The sequence below is a fragment of the Topomyia yanbarensis genome, chromosome 2, assembly GCF_030247195.1.
Source record: "Topomyia yanbarensis strain Yona2022 chromosome 2, ASM3024719v1, whole genome shotgun sequence".
NCBI classification, from domain to species: Eukaryota; Metazoa; Arthropoda; class Insecta; order Diptera; family Culicidae; genus Topomyia; species Topomyia yanbarensis.
The window spans coordinates 325,315,501-325,333,039 of NC_080671.1; the positions used below are offsets into that span (position 1 = coordinate 325,315,501).

At 34.5% G+C, this 17,539-nt stretch overlaps 1 protein-coding gene across 1 annotated transcript; it reads left to right on the top strand.

Moving 5' to 3' along the window:
• Positions 1–10,584: 10,584 nt before the first annotated feature.
• On the top strand, positions 10,585–16,236 carry LOC131681271 (chymotrypsin-1-like). Its single transcript, XM_058961987.1, has 4 exons — positions 10,585–10,709; positions 10,771–11,060; positions 11,128–11,459; positions 15,981–16,236. Exons 1-4 carry the CDS (start codon positions 10,640–10,642, stop codon positions 16,174–16,176), a joined length of 888 nt encoding a protein of 295 aa, XP_058817970.1. The 5' UTR covers positions 10,585–10,639; the 3' UTR covers positions 16,177–16,236.
• The last annotated feature ends 1,303 nt before the right edge of the window (positions 16,237–17,539 follow it).

Here is a 17,539-nt window from a genome sequence, read left to right on the forward strand (position 1 = left end):
TAAAATGAACATCTTGCGTTTCTCACGATCTGGGAAAATTCAGTTTAAATGTACTGATACTACATCATTTTTAGAAGATTTCAAAATATTCTGATAGATACTGCTAATATCTAATACGCGAATTACCAGATATTTAAGCAAAACATTTTTTTCTGGAGACCACGCTAAAGGATACAGTCATGATTCGCTGGTTGGTCACTTTTTAAGCGGGCCGCTTTTTAGTTGGATCTCCGCTAGTTGGACCATTGTCCAACTAAAAAAGCATCTGAATGTCAAAATCTCATGTCAAATTTACTTTGACAACCTATCTATCAATCTTTTATACTACTATCGTGTTGTTTGCAGAGTTTTTGACATTAGTCAGTCGGTCCAACTAGTGAATCAAATTCTTTAGTTGGACAGAGGCTGTGGCCCAAACAGCGAATCACGACTGTATAATTTGATGGACGTCAGAAAATAATGGTTTATACTAAAGAGACTAGAATAACAAAGAGACGCCATGTTCCGTTTGGAATTCCAATTTAACTGTCAATATCATTCCAAACGAACAAGAGAGTTGTCAATCGTAAATTTTTAGGATTATGTGGCATTGTTTCTATGAAAGTGTTGTTATACAATTCTTTAAAATTATTAAAAAAATTTAATATAAAGATTATATCCTCAAACCACGTTTGTTACAATACCATCGTGTTTAGAAACGCTAAAGAGAAAATAGCTTGGTTTGATGGGAGGACGAAATTCAGTATGAGGGTAATGAATACCAAATGATGCAAACAATTAATTTTAGCCTAACATGGTTTTGCTGCTACAAAATTCCTGCGGATATAACTATGCTTTAGCTGGTCGAGAAACTCAGCAGACCAGAAGTCGCATCAGATTTTTGTATTGGCTAAATAAGAAATAAGAGTTTTGTGAGGCTTGCACATTTTCAGTGTTGCTTGTGACCTGTAGCCTGGTTGCTAGTTGAATTGTTTTCACTGAATTAAGATGGCGTCTCTTTGTTATTCTAGTCTCTTTAGTTTATACCTGAAAGTCGTTGACCTCTAAGAGAAGAGAAAACAATCGCGTAGCCAATTTGATCCAGTCCTAACCTCAATATTGAACCAGCTTCTGATTGGTCGTTTTGCCAGTCAAGAGCGTTCATAATATTTTCAAACGGGATGAAAAACAGTGCTGCTGAATTTATTTTGGCTGTTTTTCATACACATGAGCATTTCATGCAAATTGAATAAATACCCTGAATGACGATATAACTACGTGTATTGTTAAGGTTGCACAGAGAATGCGTAAAATTCGCAAACGAAAAAAGCAGTTTTTTTCCACACCGTATGTCAGATCTTCATAAAAATCAATCAGCAGTACAGTAACAACATTCTACATACGCTGATTGATTTTTATGAAGATCTGACATACGGTGTGGAAAAAAAACTGCTTTTTTCGTTTGCGAATTTTACGCATTCTCTGTGCAACCTTAAGAGAGACACGAATAAACATAAAATTCAATTTTTAAATGCAGCTAGTATTGTGAATTCTTGACAGAGGGTCGATATTTGAGATACAATTATTTTCAGAATTGTGAAAAACATGCAAATGGAATCTGGCAACGATGGATTCTTGTTATCTTTGGAATTACGACAGGGCCTGGTAGATAAAATTAAGAAGAGCAAGAAGCCTGTTGTCGTCTCTTCTCTTAGGTTGACCTCAGAAATTAGTTTTAGCTACAGACAGTTTATACACAGACTAGCGAAATGTCAAAAATTGCAGCCAAACGGACTGCCAAAAAGTGCGGCCAAATGAGCATGACGGTTTTGAGAGGGGAAGTACAAGAGGAAGCCCATGCAAAGCTTATGGGAGCTTCTGTCACGCCAGTTTACATTCATGGTTGCTAGTTTTACTGTTTTTCTCTCCGCAAGTCTGTGATATAAAGTGTCTGTAGTTTTAGCCTGACATTACGTACTGCTTATTTAGCATCTGACTAGTGAAAAAACAGAAATTTTAATGAGTCATCATCATTTAGCAACATTCTTTAAATTTGGTATTATATTGGGTATGTGGGTTAGGGAAATATGGATATATTTCTAATGCAAATACGAAGCAGATTGCCGTTTAATAGCATACCCTCGGTCTACTTTTGATTGACGTATTTTTTTTCGTTTAAAGAGGTTTCAGCTTTAGGGTCATTTGCCTTTTTCCGTTTGAAAAATCTCAATAGAAAAATTTCCAACCCTATTTATGGGGTTGAGCATCGAACCCGTGTGAGCTGCGTACAATGTAATCGATTTACCAACCCACCCTCTATTACCTCCACTTGAAACACAGTTGCTGCTCAATTTGAATGAAAACATACTTGTAAAAACGAAAGCTACATTTGACGTGAAAAACGTAGCGACGTATTGCCCTGTCTGATAATATAATTTTACATGTTCCGGTATGTGAAATAAAATATAGTGACTCTTTTAATGTGAAACTCAGACTGAAAAAAAACTAGGGAAAAGAGAACAGCTCACATTTTTATGTGTAACTATATGTGAATTTATGGGAGTTGGGACGCTTCTTTTAGGTGCATCTTGCAAGATGTATGTTACTGTAATCCGGGGTGACTTTGATCGCTCAAAACTTTTTTCGTAGATCGCTTATTAAACCAGAATTGTCTACCGAATCATTTTAATTTGAAATGATTTTTACTTTAAACTTATAAAATACTGATTTGTTATACTTTTTGAGTATATTGTTCGGTTTATTGGTACAAAAACTACACAACACCGAAATATGACTTCCCCTTATTTTTACGAAGCTTCGTATAGTGTCTATTTTTTATAAAACAAATCTCAGATTTGAGCAAGAGTAATAAATTACAAGCGAGTTTTTATTTTCCTTTCGATTGGGATGTGCCAAATTTAGTTTCAAGAGTTTGTTTATTTTAAATACATTTTTTGTGAAGCTAGTTGGCAATTATTTCAATTATTTTAAGCTAAAATTCGCAACATTTTTTTTATTGTTCAATATTCCAACTTGTTAAAATGGATGAAACTTTTTGTACATTGATAAAGTACTGAAATAAAACCATTTTAGCAGTTTTGAAGATTTTCAGAATATTTTATTCTAGTTGGACACAAATTATACGAATTTTGGTTACTCGAATTGTACAGTACATTGAAATACTTTTTATAATACCAATTAATATCTATTTACCAATGAGTATCTTTCCAGGATTAGTTTAAATAAACATTTGAATGAAATCAACAACTTAATGTGGATGAACATGCAGGTTATCAAAGTCACCCCGGAATACGAAAACGGACTTCAGCTTGAAATTATTTTTGGAAAAATAACTGTAAACGGACAATTTTAGGTAAACCCATCCAATCTTGTTCTCCATACATCATTACATGGTTTAAAAATGTTAAACTTGAAAAAAATGTATTGCGTTTAAAAATATGTAATGATTTCTTCGAAAAGTGATCAATGTCACCCCGGTTTACGGTACAAGACTTTTATTAGCTCTGAAAGCATTCAGCTCAATTTCCTTGTTCTTCAATGCTGCTCTAGGCGATTGAAATTCAGTTCTATCTGAGCTTCACGTGGATCAACGCTGTTTGGTTCCAAATTTACAAACAGCCATGTATCGAATGAACTGAAGATGAAATCTTGATACAGCCAAGAACATCATGGTCTTAGACTGATCGGTTAGGTAAGTATTAGTTAATAAAAAAAGGAAAAGGGTAAGTATTAAGAAGCACATAACTAAACAAAAATTTAAATACCGTCGTGCGGAACTACTTTGGATATGTGGGGCTACTTTGCACAATTTAGTTTTTCATTACTAACAGACGCGCTTTTATTAGTTTTATTATATTTTTGGCATTTGTAGAGCCATGTCTTTGAACCATGTTGCATATGCCGTTTTTCATTTTTCTTAACACTGTTTACCAAAATAAACAAAAAACTTCAAGGGTCGATAAATGTGATGGAAGGCTCGTAAAATGAAACTAGAGTGTGTATCTCAATAACGACAATCACTCATCAATAGTGATATGTCATAGTAGATAGTACACTTAGATTAAGGAAGGGGCACAATAGATTTAAATACAGGTCGCAGTGGTTCGTCTCCAACAAAAAAAAATGAGACTGCTCAACAAAACAGAAAATCTTAAGTGTACTGAGACCGCATACTGATTTTCGGAGAGAAGAAAAAAATGATGAAAAATGGCATTTTCCGTTTATTTCTAGGACGTCAGGATCGGTTTTTATAAGCATTTGAAGATTTTTGTGTGATGAAAAATGTCGTTTTCCGTTTGTTTCTAGTATGTCTGGATCGGTTTTTATGAGCATTTGAACATTTTTGTGTCTTTAAAAAAGTTGTTTTTAATATCATCAACAACTTTGCCGAAGATACCAAGCCTTTAAATAATGTTTTGAGTTTATTCTCCGTAACTATTTTCAAGAGAATTAATTACCAAAAATGTTTTTTTAAGAGATGCCCTGTATTATATTGTATAAATTCTTTGAAGACATTAAACCTCCAAAGTTGGTGGTTGCGAAATAATGTGATCTTGGCCGTGAAAAAAATTGGTTTCGAACCTTTATTTCAGAACTCTTTACATAAGAATAAGAAGTGCATAACTTGAGAACGTGGCCTTGTGTACACTCGCCATTTTTCATCATTTTCCTTTTTTCTCTCTACGAAAAACAATATGCTCAAGTTTTTTTTTTGAAAATGCGATAAATGGGTGCTGTTTTATTGTTGAGAAAGCCTCTGATATCAGAATAAATTAATAATATTTCAATAAAAGTAAATAAACTGGTTAATTTTTATTTTATATCGAATTCAAGAAGTGTGCAAAGTAGCCCCCAGCTGGTCCAGATAACATATTTTTAAACGCTATATGAACAACTTTTTTATGTCTGAACAAATTCTACTCATATTTGGCATAAACAATACATACACGATGACGATAAATCTATGCTGATAGGATATAAATCCATCGATTATCAACAAAAGAGTTATATTTCGCCAAAATTAAAAAATTGATAAGTAGTGCGCAAAGATACCCCGTACGACGGTACATATTTTGGGGTCTTGCAATAATGGATACAGAACTTAAAATTGGATGCTGAACTGCAAACACGGCGAATTTTTAGTATTTATCTTCGTTCATTGACATTAATGAGATTGAAGTCGTATTGGTCTCCAAACCTGTATTTATTTATATTGTTTAGTTTACATTATATTTATAATTCATTATATTGGGTTTTTACCCACAAGAGTTAACTTTTCATCCTTATGGCTGAAATGATTCTGTTAATTATTACTAAGATATAATATGCTTACGCAGTTATGTGACTTTTAATGTAGGAAGTTTTAAACCTTCTTGTCGTGTAAATAAAGGAGCTAAACAAATCATAAAAACTTTAAAGAGAGTCTGAACTATAAAGAGAGTTAAGACAGATGTCTTAATTCCACTATAGAAACAGTTGCTTTTCACCATCAATCAGGTACTATTATTTCTACTTATATTATTACTTATAGTCTTCTTTCTTTATACATAAAGAAAGCTAATCGTTGCAATTGATAATTGCAACGATTTTTGTCGGAAATTGCCTATAAGGCATAATGAATTCCTGTGTATAAGAGGGTATAAACATTTTATATATTTGTTCCATTTGCTTCAAAGTAAAATCTTTATTGTAAATCAAACCCAAACATTTAACTTGGTCAACCCAAGTTAAATTAAAACCATTAAATTTAATAATGTTATTATTTTTTGGTTTAAGAGAAGAAGCTCTTGGTTTATGTAAAAAACAATTAAGCAGGTCAGGGCCGTCTTAAGACCATTCGGGGCCCCTGGGTACAACTGAGCCTTGGGGCCCCTATACTTGAACAGGCATACACTGCTGTAGACTAGGATTATCAAAAATGATCCTCAGCATCAGGAAGCCAACTATGCCACCTTGAGATTTATTTTTAAAATTTAAGCCAAATCATTCAACCATGTGGAATAAAAAGGCTGTAGGAATCAAAATATGTGGGGGAAAATTTAAATTTCCATCACATCATATAAGTGGCACTGTAAATGTCCAGGCACCGTCGAAAAACGGAAAATGATTTTGATAGATCTTAAAAAGATCTTCTGACCAATCTGACCGAAAAAGGCAAATTACCTAACACACTATATGCGCTCGTGGGAGTTCGAACTCAGGTGAGCTGCATACAGTGTAATGGACTTACCAGCTGCGCTGTTCTCTCCTCATATGATATAATCTGACCTTTATAGTTATAAGACGTTGTTTGAGGCTGACGAGTGCCTCTGTCAATAATGAGGAATGATGAAGGCTAAACGTCAACACTATAATGTCGACAATTCATTCATTAATTTGGCATTTTTCCATCTATCAAGAAAGTATGCTAATTCAAAATATTTGGTGAGTATTTTGACCAAGGATCTCTAGGTGATTTCAGGTAAGATTTTGATAAAATGGTAAAAGTTTCATCATAACCTTGGGTTTTCGCATTTTTTAACTTTTTTATGATGGAATAGTTTTCGTCATAGCTTGTTTCAACTATTTCGTCTTAAAACCATTTTTGATTTGAAACATTTTCATATTTTTTGAAGGCTTCTGTTTAACTAGGACTCACAATGTTGAGATTGAAATTATGGAAACTCTCAAACTCCTGAGTAAGTTTACACCTAGTTTCAAAGCTGGAATTGGTTTCTGAGGTTCCTGTAGAAAGTTTCCAGAAAGATTTATAATATGGTTTGATTTGTTCAACCTCTTTCGTAAAATTTGTGTGATTCTTTGCATAATTTCTTTTTCTCGAAAAGTTGATATTGGCTTCTTCGAACATTCTTTACATACCTTGTTGTGAGAAAAATGTCAAGAAAGTTTGAATTTATGTAAAGGCATAAAGCAATGATTTTATTATATCAAATTTATAATATTTTGGCAGTAAATTTTTCAGTGAAATAAATAAGCATAAGTTTTTAAAAATGTATTGATAACTAGCGGAGCTATTGCCTTTCTCATATAGAAAGGTTATGCAATCGCTCTAAAAATAGTCAACCTAATCCTGGCCTGTATAGGTATTTTTTTTGCTTGTATAAGTTTATGTAGGAGTATGCATTAAGGGGTTGCTACTTTAAAATTATAACTAGTTTAAAATTTCTTAACGGACCTTCCTCCTTGATTCGCCGCTGGTTTCAAGCGTTGTTTCAGTGTCGATACATAGTATCTCAAAATCGTGGCTGTCGATCCATTGTATGTACTATGCACAGATCGTACTGAATATGTAATATACATTTCCACCATTGTATTGAATTTAATGAGCCATGGAATCGTTGTTTGGACAAATGAGAAAGCCACAATTGCACCACTAGGTAGATTAAAACAGGTTTTTATTTATGAGGATTGCGGTGATCTCGATTGAAGATCAATAGATCAACCAAAAACTAAAAACTTAAAAAAATCCATTAATATATGAATATTTCTCGTATCTTAACGATTAGTTGAATAAATAATAATTTTTTCCGGCATTCGGTAACGTTTCTCCTAAAAAATCGTTGTTGTAAGCTCTAAATATTGAATTAAATATTTCTCGTCTATGAAACAAAAATTTATGCATAAAAAAGGAACCTTTAGGGTAGGGAAATTGTGGGTAAAGTGAACAGGGCGGGGGGGGGGGGTAAAATGAACAGGTGGCAAAATCAAGTCAACGTTAGTGAAATTTAGAACAAACTTCACAGAAACGTAACCTGCCAAGTATTCAAAGGATATTGAAATAATTTCTTTTGATAAAAAGCTGTTGAATGTGAAATAAATATGATGAAAACAAAAATCGGCATTCATGTTTGTCGCTGATGTTAAATTCGGCATGTAGAATATAAGGTCTTTTGAGGTGAAATTTTAATATTATTATAAACATGGCATTACATTACAGTAATTGAACCTCTTGCAGATATTTCACAGCAATAAGTAGGGAGCAGGACAAATTGGCTTAATCGAAACGGCTGTTTGAAAATAAAATGTCTTAGGGGGTAAAATGAACAGGTTGTAGTGGGGGTAATATGAACCATCTTGCTGCTCCAAGTACCAAGCCTCAAAATTAATCGCTAGGTTCAAGTTGCTATATCTTCAATGTTCTCCAACAGATCCTTAAAGTTTAAACACCTATGGATAATCCCAAGTTTGTAGATGTGTTTCGATGTCACAGAATTGTAAATTGGTTAGTATTACATGAAAATTTTTTTTTTTTGCCTACAAAATGCCCTGTGTGTATGCAATGCTCATGAGCCGCTGGGACATCAGCATTGCTCGGAAAATACTTTTCAAAGCTAAGCATTGCATACATACAGAACATTTTGCAGGTCTTTAGAAGGTGTTCATTTTACCACCAGCACATGTTCATTTTAGCCACACGCTCTAAACATGTCTCTTTTTTGGACATGTTTTGAAATCAAGAGTAATGTTTGTTTATATCGAAGTATTTTCATCAAATATGTACAAAACATGTCTAACAAGCAACATATAAGGTGATTGTAGTATCTCAATCACTTATTAGTTAGAAAATAATGACTTTGCTTAACGTGTTCATTTTACCACCAGTTCCCCTACGAGTAAAATTCATAGCGATCAATTGAAAAAAAATGAAGAAAATCGGTTGAGTAGTTTTTCGGCAATCGTGATCACGGAAAAACCATTTTTGGAAAAACGACATTTCGAGACAATCTTGTTTAACATTTCAAGTTATCACTGCTCTTGATCTGCGGACCCGACGATGAGAATCACTGAACTAAAGCTCTTGGATAATTTAAGAGCGTGATAGCGCGTTAGTGCCATTAGCCTTTCTATTCATTAGCATAACTTGTGAAGAAATGAAGCCAAATAAATCTTTCAATTCGTTGCATATTTCATCCAAACTCTGATATTGCGGTAACCCTTTCAAGATAGCCTTGAATGGTCCTTCTGTCTTTAAATTATATGAATAAAATTTATATAACTTCTCCGTGAGATATATAGAAGAAGACGTTTGTGGCCAATCAATCCATCCGCTGTAACTCGACATTCTCCTCTTCGACCAATCGGAAAAGAGGTTTTGAAGCCCGGAAAGAACAACGAAATCTCAGCTCGAAGGGCTCTGAAATCGTAGATGATCACTGTTATCGGCGAAGCAGATTGGTGGTTCTTCTCATTGGCATTAAGCACAATACAAGGAAATTGATAAATTTCTTCAGCTTCAAACTCGGATAAAACATCGAATGAGTTCCATGGATTTTCGGATGAAGAAGTTACTCGTTTTCGTTTCATTATAATATTTGGTCTTTCTTGTAGGACCAAGACAAGTTGGAAGAATTAGATATTTCGCTAGACTGAGTTATCCTTGAAAAAGATTGAGTAGAAAATGTAGGTAGTCTTGAGAAAGACTGTTGCTGTTGAAACGCTCAAGGTAGACGAGGATTCGCCGGATCGAACGAAGGTTCCAGCATTTTGTTGGTTCATGGCGCAACTAGCGAACACCCAATGACCTAGGCAGGAGAACAACCAAATAGCCGATAAATTGTGATGCGCGTAAGGAACGTTCGCGTGAGCTAGAATTTCCTCATTAGGTTCTTTACTGACACAGTTAACCTCACTTTTCTGGCCAGTTCGCTTGTACTGTTTACATGGACTTAGAAAAATTTGTGGACGAATAGATTCTTTCGAAGCACATCGTAATGAATTTTTCTAAGTCCATTTAAACAGTACAAGCGAACTGTCAAAATGAACACTCAGTTGATTTGTGACGTAACCGTAAAGTCTTCAATTTTCTCATCCCATGACATGGAGAATTCCTACGGTGTCGTTTGAAAAACACAAAAATATGAATGGTTTTTTTTGTGCGTGCAGACGATTTGTTGAAACACGCGTTAGTGAACGCAATATAGTCTCGGGTGCTATTGTAATGGTAATGGCGCGTTGTCTACCTAAATTGAAGTTATGTTGTACCAGCCTAGAATAAGCTTATCAGAGCCGACATTTGGCCGGAAGTTGTAAAGTAAGTATGTTTTGCTGTTGACGTTGTCTACAGTCAGTGTGATAAACACGCCCGTTGTTTAAGTCAATGGATTTGACACCTTATCGGCAAATGTTTGGGGTAGTTTTCCTAGTCATAACAAATCAACCGCCTTTTCGATGTATACTATCTTGTAAATCATAGATTACAATAAGGATCCTTATTAAAAGGCCTGAATATAAAATATTTGGGAATAACTCATTTAAGGTGATTATTTGTTTATTTTTGCCATTGGAGATCCATTCGAACAATAAGCGATGCCACAAACGCTTTGCTCCATAACCAGTTGCACATAACTTTGTGAATGAAACTCAGTTTTAGGACTAAGCAAATATTTGCGAGACAGAACCTCCCACACGGGTTCCGGGCAGTCACAAGTAGTACATAATACGTAAAGTGTTTGCGCAAGAGATTCTGGCAGACGGCATTAATTGGCATATTTGAATAACCATAGAGATAACATCAAAAGGAGTTTACTTAAGATAGTCAGATATGTGGTATACCTTAACTGAAATGGATTCACTTTCCATACAAAATCTCATTCCATTTTAATAAGTTCGCAGGTGTTGTTCGGAACGCGCAACATTTAAAATGGCAATCAAAAGCCGTTGCGTTTTAGTGTTTCAACTTTTGATTATAACTTGTCATGGACAAACATTTGGTAATTTTTAAATTTTCAATACCCTCGAGAAAGTACTCAATTCGTATATCATTCTCGACAGAGGAAAAACTTTATTTGCATTACCACCGACTGCAGCCAGCCTTGTTCACGCTTCTACGAAAGTATTCACTGTGGCCGCCATATCCGGTCTTGGAAGAACCGATACATTATGATCCTGCGAATGACGCGAATCCATTAATAGTGGGAGGTGACACAACTACTATTTACGACTATCCCTATCAACTGTCGCTGAGAAATGGTGGTGTACACATTTGCGGTGCAACAATCCTTTCGGATAAGTGGGCGTTATCGGCCGCACATTGTTTAGATGACGGAAGTTCCCCGTCCTGGGTACGACTTGCTTAGAATCGCAGGATAGTGAACAAATTTTAAACTTTGGAATGGTTCTCTGATTCAGATATCATTTCGCGGAGGAAGTCCACATCGACTAGCAGGAGGATACATTTTTCATGCTGTTGAATATATTCTTCATGACAGTTACAACCCGAAGACATTTCATTGTGATGTTGCTGTCATCAAGATTGCGGAAAATTTTCTGGTGGATTTCCTACAGCCAGTCCAGCTAGCGGATAGCAGCATAAAAACTGGTTGTCCAAGTGTACTGTCAACCGTGATTGGATGGGGAACTGCAGCGAATGACTACGTCCCGGTGATTCTTCAGGAGTTGCGCGTTCTGATACAGCCTCTAAACATTTGCGGAAAAATATGGATCGAGCAGCTAACGGACACGTGAGTTTGTTATTTGAAGTATATATCCTCAATAGCGTTTACTACAATTTTCATGACGATCTGAGTATCAGAACTCAACTTATAGCTACCTCTGAAGTTACATGCGCGCGCACTTCAAACTTTGAACGTGATTATCTCGATGTTGATATTTTCGAAAAGTAATTTCGCGGTGACCAAGATATACCGTTAAATAAAGTGATCTGAAATTTTCAGTGGTTTTTTATAATCACAATAGCCAGTGATTGAACGAAAGAATTTCAATTTGAACAAAGCTCCTAAAGTCGTCATCATTCTGACAAACATTTTTCCGCGAAATTTACGTTCAATCACTGACGACTGCTATAAATTAACTATTGTCCAAAACCCATAATTTTCATTTTAGCGTTTTGCGACGAAGTCCATGTGTCCATTGACTGTAAAAATATTTGGTGAAAACAATTTTATAAGAACTTTAAGCATCTAAGAAGATATAAGCCCCAGTAGTTACTTTTTGATACATAATATCTTCAACATAGTTTCTTCACACTTCTTATTCGATTTTTAGTTATTCGTAAAAATGTGATGGTAGTTATTTGCAGTTAACCTGTGCAATGTTCTAAATTATAGAACAATTAATTTGAAGTAATTTTTTGATGAAAACAAAACTTGTATCTTTCATAGTTTATGCGTTGCAGTTTTTTAAACAAAAATGATGGGGGATTTCTTCTAGTACCTTTTTATGTATTAGTTTCTCAGAAGTACTAGAAGCAGTAGTATTGAGCACTTTAGAGCTTTTGCTTGCGTACATTTTTGCTAAATGTAACAACATTGCTAAGTTATCTTTAGGTTATAAATTGTGGTTTTCACGAAAAATAACATTGAAAACAAAAGAGAAACCTGATCAGAAACACATATCAAAAAGATTTCAAAGCTTTATTTCGCTCTGTCACTTTTTATAATTTTCTGTTATTTTAACTACTAACGAGACCAAATTTATAAATTATGCTACGACAATTGCATTCTGTTATATTCTTGTTATTTCATTCTGATCGGGTAACTACTTGGTTACTTCAGCAAAAATGTTTACCTTCAGCATTTGAATGTTTGCCAGCCCACAAGTAACAATTTTGGTTATATTATGGTTTTATAGCATCTATTACAACTAATATTTAAAACCTTCCATGCCTACCTTATCGTTGTTGTGGTTGCTATAATCCCATGTGATGACTAGTTGTCCAGTTTTACACTAAGGCAAAACTCATAGCGAAATTCATAAGATTTATCTTATGATGAATAGAAAAGTAACAAAACTAAGTTTTCATTAGATTAATATGTAAAACATACGACTTTTATGATTACCTTAACATTTTATAAGTTATTACATATGCCAGTCGTACGAATTTCATACGAGTATCTTATGATTCTCATAAACATAAAAGAAATTAATAATATTGTCTTATGATAATTTATGATAATTCAAAGATACATTATGGAACATGAAGTCATAGCAAACTGATTTAACAAAATAAATGCCGTTTCATAAGATAATCTTATGATTTACATATGTGCTACTTGCGGCTAAAAATTATGCGATATTCCTATGAAATTCGCTCTATTTTTTGCCTGAGTGTATGATAATGGCTTTGAGAATATTTACATGAGCGCCATTAAACCACCATAAAACTATATAAAGCATTCCTGAATAAATCTATAAAACCGATTATCCTTTCAACTTTCAGTTCTAACTTGGATTTTCTCCACAGGCATTCAAGTTGTCTCGTAAAGCATACAGAAATGCTTTTCGATCCTCTGTGCCAATTTGGAAATTACTCTGCGCAAATTTTGCAAGTCTTAACAAGTCTACAAGTCTCCGGGAAAAGATGGAATCAAGCCAGTTCTACTTCAATAAGCATATGAACACTTCCAGCATATTAAAAAAAAAGTTCTTACTTGTAGTCTTTAAACAGGATACACTCCATTGTAATTGTAAAATTTATTCCCAAAAGATGTCGTGTTACTTATGAGGAGGCAAGCTTTAGACCGATCAGTCTAACCCCCTTTCTTCTCAAATCAGTAGAACGTTTCCTCAATCACTACATTCGGGATGTTAGCTTGGGCGAGCACCCGCTACATGCAATGCAATATGCATATTAGCGGGGGTTGTCTAGAATATTGAGAAAGCTTTTTCGCAAAAGCAATCGAGCTTAGGAGTTTTTATTGATACTGAAGGTGCTTTTGACAACGTGTCTTTCGAGTCCATTTTGGAAGCAGCACCTGGTCATACCTTCATATATCATGATTTTAGATACACGCAATGCTTAGCAACCGGCATCTTTGCTCATCGTTAAGAAAAGTAGGGATAAGGAAACTGAGTGTCTGCCAATGTTTTTCCGAATGTCCTCAAGGTGGCCATGGTTACATGTAGTTTTCCTTTTAAAACTTTTAATGTGAGAATTCCTCCTCGCGAGGAAATGCTGTCTGATTGGCTGGAGTGACAACTTGCAGAAAACGTAGTTTGTTATGCTGTTTGGTTCTTTGTTGATTAGACCAATCTCATTCGCTTGATAGATACTGTACCGTATTCCTAGCAAAGATTTTCGCGATTCTTTGTGGCGTACAATCGACACTTTAACAAGGAATTTTCGGTAAAAAAATCTATTTGTGCTCACGCTGTCCTGAAAGCAGATATTTGGGCAGATTTGAGATTGAAATTAGTATTCGCATGTCAAACTCAAATCGAAAAACTTAGAATTTCAAATGCTACATTCTATGGGTACTCGTTCATTCCGGCATTACTGGAAATGAATGGGTGGACTAGACCAGATTTACAACGCAGTTTACTACGAAAAATTCATTCTGTTATAATTTTGTTATTGCATACTGATCGGGCCGGTTTACTATTTTCAATTACGAATTAAAAAGCTGAACTTTTTCCGATATCTATGACCAAAAAGACATCCTTGAATTCCAAAACAAATTGAACATTCCAGTAAAACATGATGATGAGTTATGTTCTACCATAGACTATGCGGTAGACTTGGGTGCAATGCCCAACTCCTACTTAGCAGAAGGCAAAGAATTCTTCACATTTCCTTTCGATCATTTCAATATGAGCCTGCCTAGTCCTAGTTTTCCGTTCTAACTGATTCGCTCTATAGGTCTTTCAATTTTATTGCTTTCATTTCTCTTAGTCTCAAATTTGCCGAAAATAGCCAACAAAATCGATACAGTAGAACCTTGCGGCAATTAAAACTTAGTAACATCAAATCATTCACGTAACTTATTTTATTTGCTGCTTCGATTTTATCCATTTCATTCATTTTGTCAGTTATTTCATTTAATCCAGTTTCTGTCATTCATTTTATTCATATATTTATTTCATTCAAATTGTTAATTTGACTCAAATTAATTCGTTGTATAAATTTAACAACTTTTTTAATATCGCTCAATTTTTCATGTGAATAATCTAGTTCATTTTATTCTGTTTATTTTTTCTTTTTTGTATTAATTTTACCAATTCCATTCATTTTATTTAATTCAATCATTTAATTTAATTTTCCAATTTTATCCGTATAATTTAGTTTATTTGTTTTGCTTATTTTTTGATTTTATTATTTTTTCCAGTTTATATATTTTATTCAGTTTCTTCGTTTTATTATTATTATTTAAATTTTGTTCAGTAATTTCTTTTATTCGTTTCATCATTCAAGTTGTTAGTTTCAATCAATTTAAGTTGTTCTATTAATTTTATAACTTGTAGCGTCTAATTTTCATTAATTAATTTGATTTATTTATTATATTAATTTGGTTTATATTAATAATTCTATCCATTTTTTGAATTCGATATTTTTTCCTTTTTCTTCCTTTAATAACATTTGTTTATCCACTAAAGATAAAATTGTTTTATACCACATTTGTGTGTTAAGGGAGCCTACAAATAAACTAGTTATGGAATTTGAGTTTCGACTCGTCTCATCAGAATCCGACACTAACTTAGTGGCAAGACTAAGCTAGCGCCGGATTGACACTAGCTCCAAAAACGGAACATCATGTAAATAGGACTAGGGGTTTGCTAAGAAACACAAATAGCGTCGAACCTATCACTAAGTTTGTGTCGGATTTTGATGAGACAAAACGCAAATTCCAAAACTAATTTACGGAATTTTTGTTCACTCCATTGAGAATTGTTTAAATCTGTTTCAAGCTAACTTAAAAATAATAGAATAATTCGCACAATAGTCAAAAAGCACCAGAAATTGCCATTTTTAAGCAACTGTTAGGTTTTTACCAAAAGAAAAAAAATCTAACAAAAATAAAATATTTTGCATAAAAACGTGTATTTTACATCAACATTGCTCATATTTGAGGCCGGAGTTCCTCAATGACGGACCATCAATGCACTCATATAACAATAATTTCCACAATTTTTTCCAACTTTATATTCTCATTGTTACTAATTTATAAACATAGTTTAGTTAAAAACATTGAGTTGCTCAATTCGCTATTTATTCAAAACATTAACGACATTTGTTTGTTCCACAGTATGCTTTGTGCTGGTGGTGTCATCGGAGAGGACACGTGCAACGGAGACAGTGGGGGACCGTTAATGTGTGAAAACTATCAGGTGGGTATAGTTTCGTGGGGCTCGAAACAATGTGCCATTGCGATGCCTGCAGTGTTTACCAACGTTTCCAGTGCAGAAATTCGCGATTTCATACGTAGTCAAACGGGTGTTTAATGTATTTACGGCATTATGAGAATTGTATGTAACGAAATAAAGATTATCATTTGCATCGGAGGTGTGCTTTTTGTTCCGCTATCTAACCGACAAAACAATTCGAAAGAGGAAATGGTTGGCCACTTAGACGAAGAAACAAGTGATATCTCGTGATCGGTTTGACGTAAGAAAAATGTTGAGTAGTCACAAAAAAGAGGGATAAGCACTTTCATAAAAAATTGGGGGACGTTTTTATTATTATATAGGTCTGTAATAACTCACAAAATTTGATGTATCATACCTTTCGTGTGTTCTCTAGAGGAAAATATTGCTTCGCAGCGCTTTTTCGTAAAAGTGTATGCAAAATAGCTAGCTTTTTATTGGCGACAACAATTAATGAAATGAAGTGTTTGTTGTTCCGTTGGGTAATAATTTTCGTCTGATATCTTCTTTGGGTGATAATATCAACTGTTTTAGTGTAATCGATGTGTGAATTGTGAAATATGCGTTGGTGCAATTTGCACGTTTGTTGTGATTGGCTTGATATGGTGCACGATCGCGTAAAATCGTCTGAGAGAAAAGTGTGAGGTGACATATTTCAATGTTTATAATCCCCTTTTTATATTCTCGTTTGTATCAGTTTCTGCTCTATGTAGTTCATTTACTATAATGTTTTACATATCGAAAAGGAGCATGTCATTACACAAGTGAAAAGGGATCATCCATAAATGACGTAGCATTATATGGGGGAGGGGGGAGTTTTGTAGTTTGTGATGATGTGTGACGACAGGGGGGGTAGGGGGTCATGTCATGCTACGTAGCTTTTTTAAAGGGGAATAGAAGAGAATTTTTAAAAAAATTTACGGGGACAAGGGGGGGCAGAGTTACCGTCAAGCTACGTAATTACCAAGGGGGGTATTTAGAGGTTTGTGACGAAATGCTACGATAGGGGAGGGGGGTGTTAAAAATCACTCAAAAAATGCTACGTCATTTATGGATCATCCCAAATTAGGTATCAAATGCGATTCACTTCATATTCCAAGGTTGGGGTAGTGATGTACTTTTGCGCAGAAGCGTTTATAGACAGTAAAGATAGGAGATCGAAAAAGGCTGTATCAGAGAAAAATATGAGGAATTGATCAGGCTTTCAGGAAAAAGGTTCTACCAGATCCCCCTATAAAAATATTCGTGCAATTACGGATTAAAACAAGAGTGCAGTTCGACATTTCCCTTGGATATGCTGTTGATTAAACTCAGAAGTCAGTTTGTTCCAACATCTGGTCATATTTGCAGCATTGCTGTGCTCATCGCTTGTCTTTTTCAATTTTCATTTGATAATTACCGGATATTTCACTACTTTTCGGAATTGGAGTCTGTCACTTAA